Raw genomic sequence first — 16,330 nt, forward strand, 5'->3', positions numbered from 1 at the left:
AGGAGGTAACTTGGTGTGCTATGCCACAATACAGCCCCCCACCCCATTGCTTTTTTGTGTGTTTTATGACAATACAATACTCTTTTAATTAGTATAATTTGAAATACATCAAGATTGCTTTCAATGAGGTTTTCACCAGTCTCCAGTTGCATAGACAAGCTTTTTTATCTGTTTTATGTTAGCTGTGTTTTACTTTTGAAATATTTTAAAAACATTAACTTGCAACTTAAAGTGTGCTAATTCCTTTTTATCTGACTACAGAAAAAAATAATTCAGGGCCCGGCGGCGTGGCCTAGCGGCTAAAGTCCTCGCCTTCAATGCCCCGGGATCCCATATGGGCGCCGGTTCTTATCCCGGCAGCTCCACTTCCCATCCAGCTCCCTGCTTGTGGCCTGGGAAAACAGTCGAGGATGGACCAAAGCTTTGGGACCCTGCACCCCCGTGGGAGACCCGGAGGAGGTTCCTGGTTCCCAGCATCGGATCGGCGCGCTCCGGCCCGTCGAGGCTCACTTGGGGAGTGAAACATCGGATGGAAGATCTTCCTCTCTGTCTCTCCTCCCCTCTGTATATCCGGCTTTCCAATAATAATAAAAAAAATCTTAAAAAAAAAATAATTCAATGAGCGAAAATCCTCATGAGAAAGTGGAAGTCTAAGTTTTGTCCTGATTTCCAGTAATACCAAAGCAAGCAATATAATAACCACTTAGCCACAGTAAAGTGCTAGGTTTTTGTTAAGTTCTTGTTGCTTACCTGTGCCATTCTAATTGATTGATGTGATATTCAATTATTTTAAATATCATCATTGATACAGTATATTATTAGAAAGTAATATATTTGTTACAAAAATTCAAAAATACGTAAATAAAATTCAAGTCCCTTTTTAAAGTCTTATCTGTTGATTAAGTAAATTTCTGAGTAATTTGTAATTGGTATAGTATTTGAATGTCAATGTATTCTAAAGTTGGCTTGCTGGTATAGAATAGTGATTTCTATTTTTCTAAGCAGGTTATGCATTCAGCAAGTTGTTATTTTGTTGACTTTAATCATTTTATTAATTTTTAAGTAACTAAAGTTACTGTCTTGTTATGATTCTCATACACTTTTCATTTTAGCATTGAAAAAGACTAAAGCACTGTATAAAATGGAGGAATAAGAGTGGGAAATTGTCTGATTTTAATTTTTCATATCTGCAAAAGTTTCTCCATTTTTCGTAATGACTGTAGATTTCTGATATAGAAAGTTTGTTCTTTCTTAGTTTCAAGTTCCTCATGGTGCCATATTAGTTTTCTGCTGCTGTATAACTGATTCCTACAAACTTCGCAGCATGAAAGAATTATTTTTTGTTTGTCATTAAAATACAACCTTAATGGTACCTATTGCAAAAAAATTGTAATAATTGTGAATAATATTTAGCTATTTTAGTAATTATTATATGAATAAAATTTAAATAATACCATTTTATAATCTTTTTAAATTCTTTTAATTATGCTGCAAATATGTAGATATTTTCTCTCGCCTATAAGCATTTGTAGCATTTTAATAGTTGCAAACTACTTCAATGTTTTTGTATAGTATAATCTATTTCAATAAGTTTATAATTATTATGGAGGTTATTTTTATTTTTCCATTTTATGAACAACTCTGAGACAAACACCCAATGGATTTTCTTAAACTATTCTTATTTAACTGGCATAGAATTGGTAGTTTTGAAACAATTTATGTTTTGATATATATATATGTTTATGTATAAAGATATACATGCATGTGTATGAATGTGTGTGTGCGTGTACATATATATGTGTGTATATATATATATATATATATATATAGAGAGAGAGAGAGAGAGACAGAGAGAGAAATAATTTATTAGCCTCGGAAATCCATTCACTTTTTTTTTTAGGTTTTATTTATTAATTTCATTTTATGACACCGTTTCGTACACTCTGGGATTCCCCAAACCCCTCGCCATACCCTCCTCCCATGCTGGATTCCTCCACATTGTTGTAGTAGTACAGTTCGAATCCAGTCATGGTTCCTTCATTGCAAGCATGTACCACGCATAGAGTCCAGCATCTTATTGTCCAGATAAATTCAACAGTTTCTTGGGGAGATCATCTCTGGTCTGAAAGTAGAGCTGGCAGAATATCATCCCATCCAATGAAAAGCCACAGCATAACATCAACAACAATTTACAACATTATGGAGTTAATTGACAATGATATTGAGTGACCAATATTTAAGAAAATGCGAATTCTTTTTTTTTTTTTTTTTTTAATATATAATCCATTTTATTGTATTGTTGTTGACAATCTTTACATAGTTAACTATAGTTGAAGGAAAATCAAGAAAGAGAAGGAAAAAAAAAAAAAAAAAGGTTCAGGGGGATAGGGAGGTGGGCAATGCTATTATGTCCATATTGTTTCCATCATGTATCTGAGGTAAAAGGGGGTATTGAGGGAGAAGCCCCACCCGGTTTCCCGCCCACCCCAAGTCCCATATGTGGGGCATGCTCTGAGATATGTGCTCAAGTGGAGTTAATAGTTCTCCAGTTATGAGTCACTGCCAGTTTCGCTCGATGAGGTGGTCCACTGATTGATATGGTCCATCATGAAGTCTCCATTTGTCCCATATTTCGCTGCCAACATGTAGCTGAGATGAATGATTGTCCTATTCTGTCTTCTGTCTTTTCTTGGTTAGAATTCTGAGTCCAGCAGTTCAAGTGGGGAGATCTCCAAAGATACTTTGAGGTATTCCCAGACCAGATTCTTGTATGTTCTAGCAAGCACAGGGCCCGGCACAGTCCATCACCCTGATCAGCTGGTGGTTGCAATTGCTGTGTTGGTTCTGTTTTCAGTCCCGAGTTGCACTGGAACCAATGGGTGTTGCAGTCCAGTCTGGTTCGGCCCTTACATCAGCCAGTGGGAGCTGCAGCCTAGTCGGGGCGACCCACAATAACCCCCACCAAGCCTGCCCCCTACCCTGGTTTGCCAATTTGTGTAGCAGAAGACCAGTCTGTCCCCCATCCCATTTGGCTCTGGTACTTGTCAATGGGTATTAAAGCTTAGTTCTATCTAATCGACTCAACCATCCAGCCCTCACAGATGTTGTTGAGTGCCTCTGTCTAGCCATCCCAGCCCCCGTCCTAGTTTTCATGCCCTCCCACGGGAACAGTGACCCAAGAAGGGGGAACCCACTTTTTCCCTCCCAGGTCTCTCTGTCCCGGTTTATGCACTCTTTAGGTGGTCCTGTGATTTGACTCGACAGAATTAGTCCCCAGTGCCAGCTTCTGCCAGCTGATGCTGTGGCCCTGATCTTGTCCACATGCAGCGCACAGGTGTTGTAGCCTTGCTTAGTCGTGTCTGTCTCTATCCCAGCCAACACTCTCCAGAAAATGCGAATTCTTAACCACATCCTGTGACTACTTCATTGACATTTCAATTTTAGTTTATACACATCCGGCTGCTATACACCTTATACTGAACTTGCCGGATTTTAGGATACTCCCAACCGGCTTTTAACTCTAACTAGGCATATGTTAACAATTGAGGTGCAAAGCAGTTTTTAGCAGGGCTGTGCAGGGAAATCTTCAATACCTTAGTGAGGAGTAACTAATCTTTGTGTACTACTTAGTAAGGTATATGTGAGCTGAAGCTGACCGTTTTCTGTCTGGTTCTAAGCTTTCCTTATTCGTCTCTGCCTGTGTAATCTAATTTTAATTTTTTTGTGGGGGTGGGGGGCACCAGAGTAACCCTGATGGTCGTTGCAGGAGAAGGTGGAGATCCAAAGTTGGAACTACGTAAAAACCAGAGAAAGCTTCCCTCCGAGTCCGGAAGGAAGTTTACTGTTCTGTTCCTGAGGACCGCTCAGGGCTCCCTGCTGTTGTTCTTGACATTAGATCCTGTGAGGAAGGATCTGGGCATCTTCTATCCCATGTGGGAGATCTGAAATGGAGTGAATGACCTCAGAGTTCTTCCCCTATGAGGGCAGTCCAAGTCCCAGTGGTCTCCTTGGCAGGTGGGATATAGCCATTGGTACCCGTACTGATAGTTCTTGGTGAGGATCCGGGAGTCTCCAGGGTTGGGACACAAGCCTCCTCCTGTCCTCCTGCTCCACTCTGGGGTCCTCCCTGCTCTGTGTATATGACCTCCTGTTAATGGTTTTCAGGATCGCTCTTGATTCCCCCTGTATGTCTTCATAGTTTTGCTTATGTCTGATGCTGATTCGAGTCTGTTATCTATAAGTTACCTGTTATGTTCTTGATAGGTTGTACTTAATGTCTTCCTCACACATTCTAAGAAGGTGGAAGATTTCTTTGCTCTCCTGACCCATTAAGGAGTAACATAGGATATTGAAAGTATATTAGGTTTTACAATTCTTTGATGTAGATCATAAGCAATCTGACTCACATAATTTACACATTTCCTTCCCATTTGCCTCAGAAATCCATTCACTTTTAAAAAGGGTTTTTTACATTATCTAACTGTTCTTGGAGAATGAGTTCCAATTAGTCTGTACCTTGGAGCAGCAGGTGTAAATGGAAAAATAGTTTAATTCAAAACTCATATTGGTCATTAATGGAAGTTTGAGCTGCAGAGGTGGTTGTGAAGAAAGGATAACTTGAAGAACAAGTGTCAATACTTTTGGACTATCCAGACTTTACCATGAGCTGCAGACTCTAGCCACAGTTGCAGCAGATACAACCCAACTATGAACTTGTGAAAAGGCTTAATGAAGGCCTTCTTAAATAAAAATGTCTCTTAGTACTTTTCTCCAGAGAGAACATCAGCCTAATAATTGAATAAAGTTTTCTAAATTTGTGTTTTCATGTATAAGTTGTAAATTTTGTGATTTAAAAGTTGGGAGAATCTTCTTTTAGAAGAATGGCATAAAGGTAGTGCATTTTCATATTTCAGTAAAATTGTTTGAGTTTTAGATAGCGATTGATGACCTTTCTTAATTGATGACCATAAATTAAACAAACACAAACATTTATTCTAACTTTAAGTGTTATTATGCAAATATACCAGTAAATGGCAGGTTTTCTAAGTTCTAGTACAGTAATGATTAATGAGATGTAAAAATACCACTGTAATTACATCCCCTGAATCTTGTGAGAGCTGAAGCACTACATGTTTGTGCTGAACTTGGCAAAGCTCAAGTTTAACACTTTAATATTCAAGCTTTCTGTGCAAATGAGAATAAAAGATGCCCCTAGACCCTTGCAATCCACTAAATATTTTTCTACTGCCTGTTGAAGATAGCACTATCAGAAAATTGATGAATATTGCTTATTCACTTATTTATAGTAAGTTTGAGGCCATTGAAGCATGTTGGGATAGTTTTGTGCATTACAGTAAATGTTAAAAGCTAATTAACAATTAGATACCTACTATGTGCCCACAATAGTGTCAAAATAATTAAAATTCGTGGACTTCTATGTACCTTACCATTTCTTTCCATCCATACATTTATTCTTAACTTGGTGTTTACTGAATGTCAGTTGTATACCAAGTACTGAGCATGGCATATAGAATAAAGTTTTCAGCAAAGCAGTCTTTCTGTTGTTGCAGTGGATTGGTTAATTACACTATGCAATATTTTTTCTTCTCCTCCTTTTTTTTGTTTTAAATAAGACTTACATGCTTGAAAGGCAGAGGACACAGAGAAAGAGAAAGAGAGGAAGGGAGTGGCAGGGAAGGAGAGAGGAATACAGTGAAAGAGAAAGATCTTCCTTCTGCTGGTTCACTTCCCATGTGGCCACACAGCCAGGGTTGGGCTAGACTGATGGCTGAAGTCCAGGTCTCTCACATGTGTGGTGGCAGCCCAAGCACTTGGGCCATCTTTAGATGTTTCCTCAGGCATGTCAGGAAGGAGCTGAATGGGAAGCATTAGAATAGGAGATGCCAGTGTCATACACAGAGACTTAACTTGTCATACACAGAGACATACCAGTCTCAAAGCATTCACTTCTGAGTTGGTGGAAAGTAAGTGCCGTATAACAAAGTGGCATACGAACAAATCGTATGTGTTGGATGGGGTAACCATGGCATTGTGGACCTTCCACCTGCTGCTTCACTCTCCAGGTAGCCACAATGATCAAAGTTAAGCCTACCAGAAACCAGGAGCCAAGAGCTTTTTCAGGTTTTCTACAGGGGTGTCAGGGACTGAAGCATTCAGGTTTTTCTGATGTTTTCCCAGGTTCATTTGAAGAATGGTAAAGTATCAGAATTGGAGTAGTTGAACATTATTGGCTCTCACATTTCTTGATGAAGGTGAAAATGTGTTATTCATCTATCATTGCACTCATAAAAAAGGTAAAACCAGTATTTTTATAATTGTGGATTTATTTTAGATCAGTGTAGCAAGGATTTACAATACTGTTACAATTGTAAATAAAAGTAAAATGACCCGAATTCTTTTTGTAATAAGATAGACTATGCAAGCTTACATACTTTCTTATTCATGCTATACTCATGCTTTATGCTTCTAATGCGTAAAATTTTTCCTAGTAATTTTGATTTCATTATTTCCAGAACAAAAATGATGAAATATGAACAACATTTAGATGAATGCGTAAGGTTGGCCAAGAGGAAAGAGACTACTAGAATGAAAATCATGCTGTTCATCATGGAGCAAAAAAACAAGGAGATTCTGAGTGTTTTCTTATTTTATCATTCTAATCTGTTAGTACATTTAAAATTTGTCTTTCCATTTCAGTGTAGTTAGCTCTTCTCTTACTCTTTTTGATGCCATTCTTCTTAAGGACATCTGTTATGTGGCACTGGATTCACAAGATTTCATGTGTTGTAATAATAATTTGTGCAAGAACTTTGGGCCAAAATATTTATTAACATATGTTTCTGACTTTAAGAAAAAATGCTAGTAGAGTGTACTTGTCACCGCTGCCCAGAAGCAGCGACACTAAAACGACGAGGCACGCTCTTGTGGGTCCGGGAAAAGCTGGAACTGCAACCGGACCCTTCACTGCCAAAAGCGGCTGTGTTTAAATCCTTATCTCTGCTGCTCCTGTCCCCTTTGGTCTAAGCTTTCCTCCGCTTCTCCTCTCCGGCACCCCTCCTCCCACCTGTCCTCCTTCTCCCTCATCCCGTCTTTCTCCGTCCGTCGTCCCAGTTCGTCTGTCGTCCGTCTGTCGTTCATCTGTCCTTCGTTGTCCCAGTCCAACCCGCCTAGCATTTACCGGCTACTTTTATATCGTTCTCCACCCATCACTTCTCCCCGTGGGTCCAATTGGCACTACGTGATAGGCCAGTAATCACAGCAAGGGCATTAGCCTATCCCTGTGACTTCCTGTTTACCTGCTGGCAAGACCAACTCTGCCTCCTGGCCCTGGGCCAGCCGCCATCTTGCAACAGCCCCTACCAATCCCATGAGTGGCTTTAGCACCCCGCTCCCCACATGTACTAATAGAAAAGCTTCAGCCTCTGCATCTTAAAACAGGGATAATATTACTTCCCTCAAAATTTTCAAGGTTAAATAAAGTATGAAGTATTAAAACAATGTCTGGAGTATAATATATACTCATACAATGCTGGCTATTATGTTCTTATTACTGGGAATGGCATAGTAAAACTTTAGAGACTTTGAAGTCAGTTATATTTGAGTTTAAGTTTTGCTTCTGTCACTTTTCAGGAGTGTGAACATGGGTAACATCTCTGCTATTTGGTTTTCTTATGGGAATATCACAAAAAAGTGACAGCTACTCCTGGTAGTTTTGTGTTGATGAATGAGTTAAAATGTACAAAGTGCTAGCATGAGTTTTCTGGTTTCTCAGCTCCCCTGTAGATGCATTTAGGTAAAATATTTCCCACTGCTCATTTTACACATGATTTCTTTAGCTGCTGTGAGACTGAGATGCATATAAAGTTTTGTGAATTTATATTATCTTGTTACAAAGAGTATTCTATCTCTATGGTGTGTCCTGACTTCTCATTTTTTCCAAAACTTTGACAGAGCAAGACTGTGCTAGCAATCGGGTCATTAACCTCTATCAACAAATCAAGCAAAACAAAAATTAATCTTTATACATGCTTGTATTTTACAGTACTAATGTATATGAGAACTTCAAAAGGCTCACAGAAAAAAAAAAGGAATTATTTTTTCCTATGAGTTTGGAGAGCCTGTTGTCTCAACTTTCCAAAAGCACAATGAGCTATATGAAGTTGTGAGCTGGGCCATATCCATATCTCCCATGTGGGTGACAGGAATCCAGTCCTGGGGTCATTACCATTGCTCCTGATGCTCACTAGCAGAGGGCAGTGGAGCTGGGCACTGAATACAGGCAGTAGACAAGAAGTTTACTTTGGGCAAAAATTTTTGAAATTTATATATAATTTCGTCATCGCGTATGTTTTCTGTGGACTTTTTGAAGATCCATACTTTGCAAATGGGCAGCATTTCACAGCTATTTTAGAGATGTACTGTAAGAAATAGCACTAAGTCTGCTTGTGATGTTTCTGTCTTTGAATCATTCACTATATGAAATAACCTTTATGTTAAAGAATATCCAATAAGTGAGAAATTATTGTGATATTATTATTTGACATATCTATAGTCCAATGTGTTTTAAATAGCATATTATTCTTGAATTAGAGTAATGTTACTGTTGCAAAGACAAAACATTTTCAAGAAAAAAGGCAGAGTGATATCACCATGAAAATATTAATACTAAAAATAACAAAATTGAGTTACAGTTAGTGTTTTATGTAATATTCTTTTTCTAAATTTACCATTAAAATTCAGTTAAAAGGAAATGCCTTATTTCCAAATGCTTATAGGTGCTGTGACATTTCAAAAATTCATGTTCACTAGGTATCCAATTAATGGATAGATTAAACTCTCCAACCTTAGAGATCTCATGGAATAGTTCCTTGGAAAACTTTCAGGTGAATCTTTTATATTACACAATATGGCTGTGACATTTAAGAAATTCTTTGTTCACTAAGAATCCAACTTAATGCACAGATTAAATTCCCTGACCATGAAGACCTCTTAGAATAGTTCCTTGGCAAGCTTTCAGGTGAAGCTTTTTATTATAAAGTGAGGCTGGGTTGTAATTATAGAACCATTATTAAAACTCTGCTTCTGTGGTAATATAAGTACCAAATTTAAAGAATAATCTCAGCAAAATATAGGTATAGAGGTCAAATAAATTGCAAATCAATGATTTGTGTTTCTGTACTTTGTTCCTTGAAGAATTTGATGCTGAGCTAGTATTCCTCAATGTTTACAGAAAGGAGGAAATGAATATTCTACTTTTGGGTGGAATTGTGTGTGAAAATAACTGACTCAGTGACTAGATGGAGACCATGTTTGATTTTCATAGATATTATTTACATGAAAACAGATATTGGTAAAGTTCTAGAAATTGGGGGACAGCTGTTTTGGCATAGCAGGTAAAGCCACTGCCTGTGATGCCAGTATTACATACATGATGATTCCTGTCCTGGCTGTTAGGACAGGAATCTCCCTGCTAATGCACTTGGGAAAGCAGCAGCAGATTGTCTAAGAGCTTTGGACACTATTGCCTGTGTGAAAAACCTGGATGAATCACCAGGTTTTGGTCTGGCTCAGATCTGGCCTTGGCAGCCACTTGGAGGATAAACCAGTAGAGTGAAGATTTCTGTATCACTCCTGTCTCTGTAATTATGCTTTTCAAATAAATAAACAAATCTTTAAAAAGAAGTTTTAGAAAGTGACCTGGTAGCCACAAAAGATGGATATTTCACTGTAAAGTGCTTTGTTTATTATTCATTTAAATTGTTTTGAAAAAATAGTACAGGGGGGAAAATTGAGTAAACTACAGTAGAACCATGGGGAAAAAATCAAGTAAACTATGGCAGAATCATCATGAATCTAAAAGACAGGTATGAAAGACTAAGCTTTGCATGTACCACAAAACTTAGAATACTTGTGCATCCTTAGGGTAGCTGAGATGATGGGCCGTGAATTGGTGTGTCTGCAGTGCCTTTAATTGCTCTTTATTAGGTAATATGCAATAATGTAGCTGTTCGCTTTGTTTTGGTCTCTCCTCATGGGGACTTCATTCATTCAGCTTGTTCCAGCAAATGTTGATTGCCCTACTGCATTTTAAGTGCTTTGATACTTGGGAGAATCAATAGCATCAAAATATTTAATTTCAAGAAAGTCAAAAATTAAAATAAAAATGTAAATAAGAAAACTATTATGTTATATTTCTGTAAATGTTCATCTTTGCATTATTAACAGCTAATATAATGCTTAGACACAGTAGATACCCAAAAACTACTCACTGCTGTATTAATTTTTTTCTTGTGAATATTCAGAGTATCAGAAGCATAATTCTTGACTTTTACCATTGCTTTTGATTTTAAGTAGCCTTTGAAGTTGGAGTCCTGATTCTGGCCAATGGAAATGTAGACATGGGAGCAGGATTATGGAGTATACCTTCCAAAACAAAACTTTAGCAAAGGTAGATTTGTTATTTTTGAATAAAGTAGCCTGGCAGATTAGTAATTTTGTTTACTTTAACAGTTATGGCCCAAATGAATGGCTGTTTTTTTTTATTATATAATCTGTATCTTCAGCTTTTCGCAACTTGGCATTGAACATAAATTTTCCTTCCAATACGCTTCTTGATCTAGTTGTATGTCTCTTAATGTTGATTGTCTTAGAAACATAAGGTTAGTTGGTGTTTTTCCCATGAAATATCAAACATTTAGTCTTATCTGTTTCTTAGACTGCTGGTTATTAACAAAGATGAATCGCTGAAGTGTGTCAAGAAGGAGGGAAAATAGTTTAGAAAACAGTGTATAGTCTTTGAATTCCATGTTCTGGGTCGTTCTCAGAACCCAAATGAAAAGCTGTGTGATGAGAATCACACAGCTGTTTTGAATGTGTGTTTGGGTGGGTCGATCAGTGCAGAATTCTCTCAAGGCTTGTGATGACTGTCACTAGTGTCTAGCAGTAAGTTTGTCTGAGTCAGACTGGGTTTGTCTGCCCAGACATTCCTAATTCTGACATCATCTTCCACACATCTCCTGCCAGTTTTATCACAGCCCACGTTTTCCAGGCAATTTTTTGACATCTTTAGTTCTGTCTCACTGACATACGTGTAGGCATGCATAAGTAATCCCTATGACTTTTAACTATTAGTAAAATAATATACTTCAACAAATACTTTGGGGAAATGTACAACTTACAAAATAAATTCATGATCCCTCTAGAAAAGTAATAAGTTAGACAGAAACCAAAAATAAAACCAAAATTCTCTGTAGAGTGACTGTTAGAGCTAGCCAGTGAAGACATTATTAGACACTTCTCATTTTTCTGCTCTCTAAAAAATTAACTAGAGAATCATTACAATTGAGTGACTCAGTTTTTTAAAAGCTAGTACTGAATTATGAACATGGATACCTGTGCATTTTTCTTCATGTGGGATTACCATATTTTCTTTTTTATTAAATACTTAGGTTGTTCTGGATTATTAATAATATACTATAAAGCACTTGTAATCAGTCATATGCTAGTGATATTTTTGTACAGAAATTTCCAGCCTTTTTATTGGTGGTTAAATAGTGCTTGTTCCAAAGCAGGCCATGCTGCGGTTTTTCTTCAAGGCTGCTGCTGGTGGTTAAAAGATGGAGAGAGTAATTATGATTGGCAAGGCACTTGCCTGTCGTTCTGGAGGAGGACCTGGTTCCGAGTTTCCAAACTCAGGACTCAGTATCTTTTCACAGCAGGTGACCAAACTAATATTTCCAAGGGTGAGAGGAGAATCAGATGTGCATGGCATTAACATCAAATCCATTGTTGTATATTTTGAAATTTATGTATGTATTTTATTTGTTTGAAAGGGAGTGAGCTCCTCTAACTGCTGGTTCTTTCCTCAAATGCCCACAACTGAAGGTGAACTAGGCTGAAGCGGGGAGGCAGAACACCAGCTGGGTCTCTGGCATCATGAGTGACAAGAAACCAAGTACTCAGTACTATCTGCTGACTTCCCAGTGTGTGCATTGGCAGGCAGCTGGATGTGAAGCAAAGGAGCTTCAACTCAAAGCAGACGCTTATATATGGGAGGGAGGGCGGGCATCCCAAATAAGGACCTAATTGCTGTGTCACTTTATCTAATCCAAGTCAGGCACTGAATTTGTGTATCTCCAAAGGCTAGCTGTTCTGTGTCATGCTATGTTGTCATTTGCATTTTTAGTGTCTTGTCTGGCATGGGATTTCTCAAAATAACATGATCAATAATAGGAAATACATATATTTAGTAATCGTGAGGCAAAGGAGCTATTTATTCATTAGTCCTTGAAAGAGAAAGAACTGCTAAGTTCCACAAGGCATACACAGTCTGCTTTATTCACTGTTAGCACATTGCTGACACAACACAATTAATCAGTAAATAATTAGTAATGAAAAATAATAAAAGTTAAAATATCTTAATCTAAAAGTCAAACAGTTCTTAGCCTTGCTTTCTTCAATACGGAACTGAATCCGCAGATGCATTTTATTTCAGTCATGTTGTAAAATTCGGAAGGCAATAATACGAGAATCTGTATCTGATACAGGTAGTATTGTGCAAAATAGTTTGATTTTTTTATTTTGTTTTTATTTAGTCAACAACATTTAGGTGTGTATTTGATGCATTATTTCCCCAGGGAATGAAATTTAAGGGAACCCTTAAAAACCTCATTCCCAAGGGATCTGCATGGATTTCAAAATCTTTTTCTTGTTAAAGTTTCAACAAATAACTTGGAATCCTTCATTAGTACATATTATTGCATTAAAACTTTTTGAATTGAGACTCAAAATACAGACTTCGGTGGTGCACAGCTTGATATTTCTCTGATAATTAAATGTTGTATCTCTAGAAATAGCCTCAAGGAATAAAATTCTGGTGGCACAGTGGTCTAAGTATTACTTAGTTTCGTGTTTTGTTAATTTGCTATTTACTTTTGTTTTTAAAAATTCATGGCAGGATGAGAGAAAGAGAGAGACTGAACGAACCGGGACACAGAGGAGGACTTGTGGCTTGTGTCTATTGGTTCATTCTTGCAACAGCTGCGTCTGGGTCAGGTCGAAGCCAGGAGCCAGGAACCCAATCCAGGTCTTTCAAGTGGGTGGAAGGAACCCAGTCATTTGACCAAGTCATTAGTGCTTCCTCCCAGTGTGTATATTAGTAAGAACCTGGAATTAAAAGCCAAGGATGTGTGTTGAACTCAAGCACTCTGATAAAGAATACAGTGTCTTTCTTAACCTGTAGACTAAAGGTTCACTCTTCTTATTTTTATATTTAAAATACCTTAAAAGTCCACTTATTTGTCTGTACTACCACTCTCTGTGCAAGTCAGAACTAGGCTCAGTGATTTTTAGCATTTAACTGGGCCTGTTTGTGGAACTAATCATACAAAATGATCTTTAGACTCATGAGTGGTCAGGAAATGGACACATGCTATCAAAATATGGATTCTTATGATTAAGTCACAAAGTATCCTCACAGCATTTATAGAATTTCATTGCATACCATTGGGGACATTTTTGACAAGGCTATTCTGAGAAAGGTAAAAGAAGGTGTATGAAATTGAAGGCACTGATATCACTGTAGTTGAGCAGAAAATTCTAAAACTGATGTTCTAGAACAATAATATATACTGTGTGCAAATTAACACCAGATGTATTAAATTTACTTGTAAATTAACTTTTTAATGGCTTCTTCATCCTACTTTATTTTCCACTGAAATACATGAATATGTGCCTTGAAATTAATATTCCCAAAGTATGAGAATGTCAATGATTGTTCTTCTTTGGGTCGTTCTGTTCATGCACCTTTTACTTACTATGGATGTTATAATTTGTGAAGTTCTGAAGTGAACCTGATGTCAGATTAATGCTCCCACTATTATTGATTTGTTTCTGTCAGTGAAATAACAGTACTTTGTTTAAGGGACATAGATATCATGTATATAGGTAGTTGAGTTAAAAAACAAAAGACAAACAAAAAATAAAACCTAAAGGATTGAAAAATGTCTGTCTCAATTGATTTCCTTGTTCTGTGTATTTTCCAGGTAACAATGGCCAACATAGGAATAAATGGAGATAATTCTCAAGAGACCTGTGAGACGATACTCTTTGCTCTTCGAATGGCGACATGGAATCAAATCTTTGATCCTTGGGTGTATATTCTTCTACGGAAGGCTGTCCTTAAGAATCTCTATAAGCTTGCCAGGCATTGTTGTGGGGTGCATGTCATCAGCTTGCATATTTGGGAACTTAGTTCCATTAAAAATTCCTTAAAGGTTGCTGCTATTTCTGAGTCGCCAGTTGTAGAGAAAATGAATCAGCCAACTCCTAGTTTGATAGGTCAGTAATACAGTGTAGGGCTAGAACAAAAGAAAGGTTTTGGCAATATTTCTGTTAAATATATAAGTATATAAATTATATATATACTTAACAATATATATTACATATAGTATATATATTATATACTTAGTAATATATATATAATTATATATATATATATAATATTCTATATATATATATCCTAATTGGAAAATTCCAGCCTCAGCACACAGAGTGGAAGTACTTTTGTCAGATTCAGTTTTCTGATTTTGTTCAGTTAATTGAACAATTGAACATTTTCACTTGTTCTTGTCAACTGGAGGTAGATGGAGTGAATTAAGGCTGTGGGAGTTAAATGGATAATAGTTTTAAGCTTATCTGTATTTTTGAAGTGAGTAAATCTGTTATGCTAAAGTCTAATTCATATACCTTGCCTGCCGGCCAAAGAACCTCTTAATGCTACTTGTGCAGTGAAATGGTCATTTTGTGTTCGCTGTCCTGTGGCTATTAATTATAGAGAAGGCTTAAGGAACCAGAATACTTTCACTATTTGATGTGGTCTGTTTTATCGTTTACTGTTAGCCGTGATCATCACATCTGGGATTTACTATGGTTGATATAATGTCAACCACATATGCCAGGTCTGGCTGAGCCTGATCTTGCGAGACTTGAGAATGAGCTCATGCTTGCCACATTTACAAATATGGTCATTTGCATTTAATATGGTGAAGAACAATGATCGAATGGGATATTTTTTGGTGAAAAATGGACCTGTAGTTTCTAATTAATCCCCCTTTCTTCTGAAAATCAGGGATGCACAGTAATTTTTGGAGAAGCAAGGGCTGTATCTCTGCATACATCCATACTACCTACATTATAGCAGTTCCTAGGCTCGACTGTGGATAATTAAAAGAGCACACAGCCCCAGTGATAGATGAAAAGGACATTGGCATATTGGTTTACCTGAGCCATTATTAGTGTGTCAGAGAACAAAGAAACACAATAATACAATACTCAAGATTGTCTTCAGCTAGTGTATTTCTGCTACATGTATACCCCACAATCCTTGTACATTCATGCTTGTGAACATTGGACAATTCTGTTGATGAGCTTATTTAATCTGTAAGACAACATCATTAGCTCCCTCCTAGCACGGTGCGAGAAAGATTGGAAATCAGAAAGTCACTTGGAACCCATTATAAAGAATGACCAGGAAATCAAGTGACAACTTCTCTACAAATTTCCATTAACAGTTCATATTTTCTTTGCTTTTTTTTGTATAATCCATCCAAAATAATTTCAGAGCTACTTCAAAATGCTTTAGGTCCACTGTAGAGTGAGATAGGTAGTATATTGATTGTAGAGAAGTTTATATTAATGAAAAATTTTTGCTTTCATTGCCTTGTTCCATTTAAAATTAAATGGATACTGATTTCAGATTCTCTATGGTAAAATTTCTGTGTTTATAAATTTCTGCTTTAGCTTGATAGTTTACATTGGAAGCTATCAACATTTGTAGATTTTGGTAAATCATTATGAGTGAATTTAAACAATTAAGAAGCTTCATCAAGTATTGAAAAGTCATTTTCAGGTAGTTCAAATAAGAAAACATATTTTGATATGTGATTATCTTCATTTAAGTGTAGTAAGTGGTTAATGACATAAGTTTATGTTATTCTTATATATGGATCAAATAGCAAATGTTGGATACTTATTAAATTAAATTAAATCACAAACAAATTTCCTAATGCAAAATGAACATTGAATAGCTATTTTTTGCTTTTAATTTAAACTGACATATATTACTTATTGTGGTTTTTGTATATGTAAGTGTGTGTGCATATGTGGCTATGCATGTATATACTTATATGTATGTATGTTTTCTAGGAAAAAATTACAGTTTGTGATTGCTGTTACATTACATAAATTTTCTCAAGTGTTCAAAGAGCATTTAAAATCCTGAAGAGTTTTAGATGCTTCACTTACATTCAGA

At 36.8% G+C, this 16,330-nt stretch overlaps 1 protein-coding gene across 1 annotated transcript in view; it reads left to right on the forward strand.

Moving 5' to 3' along the window:
• The window catches only part of PTGFR (prostaglandin F receptor), a 38,769-nt gene extending 24,350 nt beyond the window's left edge, over nucleotides 1–14,419 (forward strand). The window contains exon 3 of the mRNA XM_058660878.1: nucleotides 14,064–14,419. Within this exon, the coding sequence (XP_058516861.1) occupies nucleotides 14,064–14,366 (303 nt within the window). The 3' untranslated portion in view covers nucleotides 14,367–14,419. The remainder of the gene's footprint in view (nucleotides 1–14,063) is intronic.
• Nucleotides 14,420–16,330: the final 1,911 nt, after the last annotated feature.

The sequence above is a fragment of the Ochotona princeps genome, chromosome 2, assembly GCF_030435755.1.
Source record: "Ochotona princeps isolate mOchPri1 chromosome 2, mOchPri1.hap1, whole genome shotgun sequence".
NCBI lineage: Eukaryota > Metazoa > Chordata > Mammalia > Lagomorpha > Ochotonidae > Ochotona > Ochotona princeps.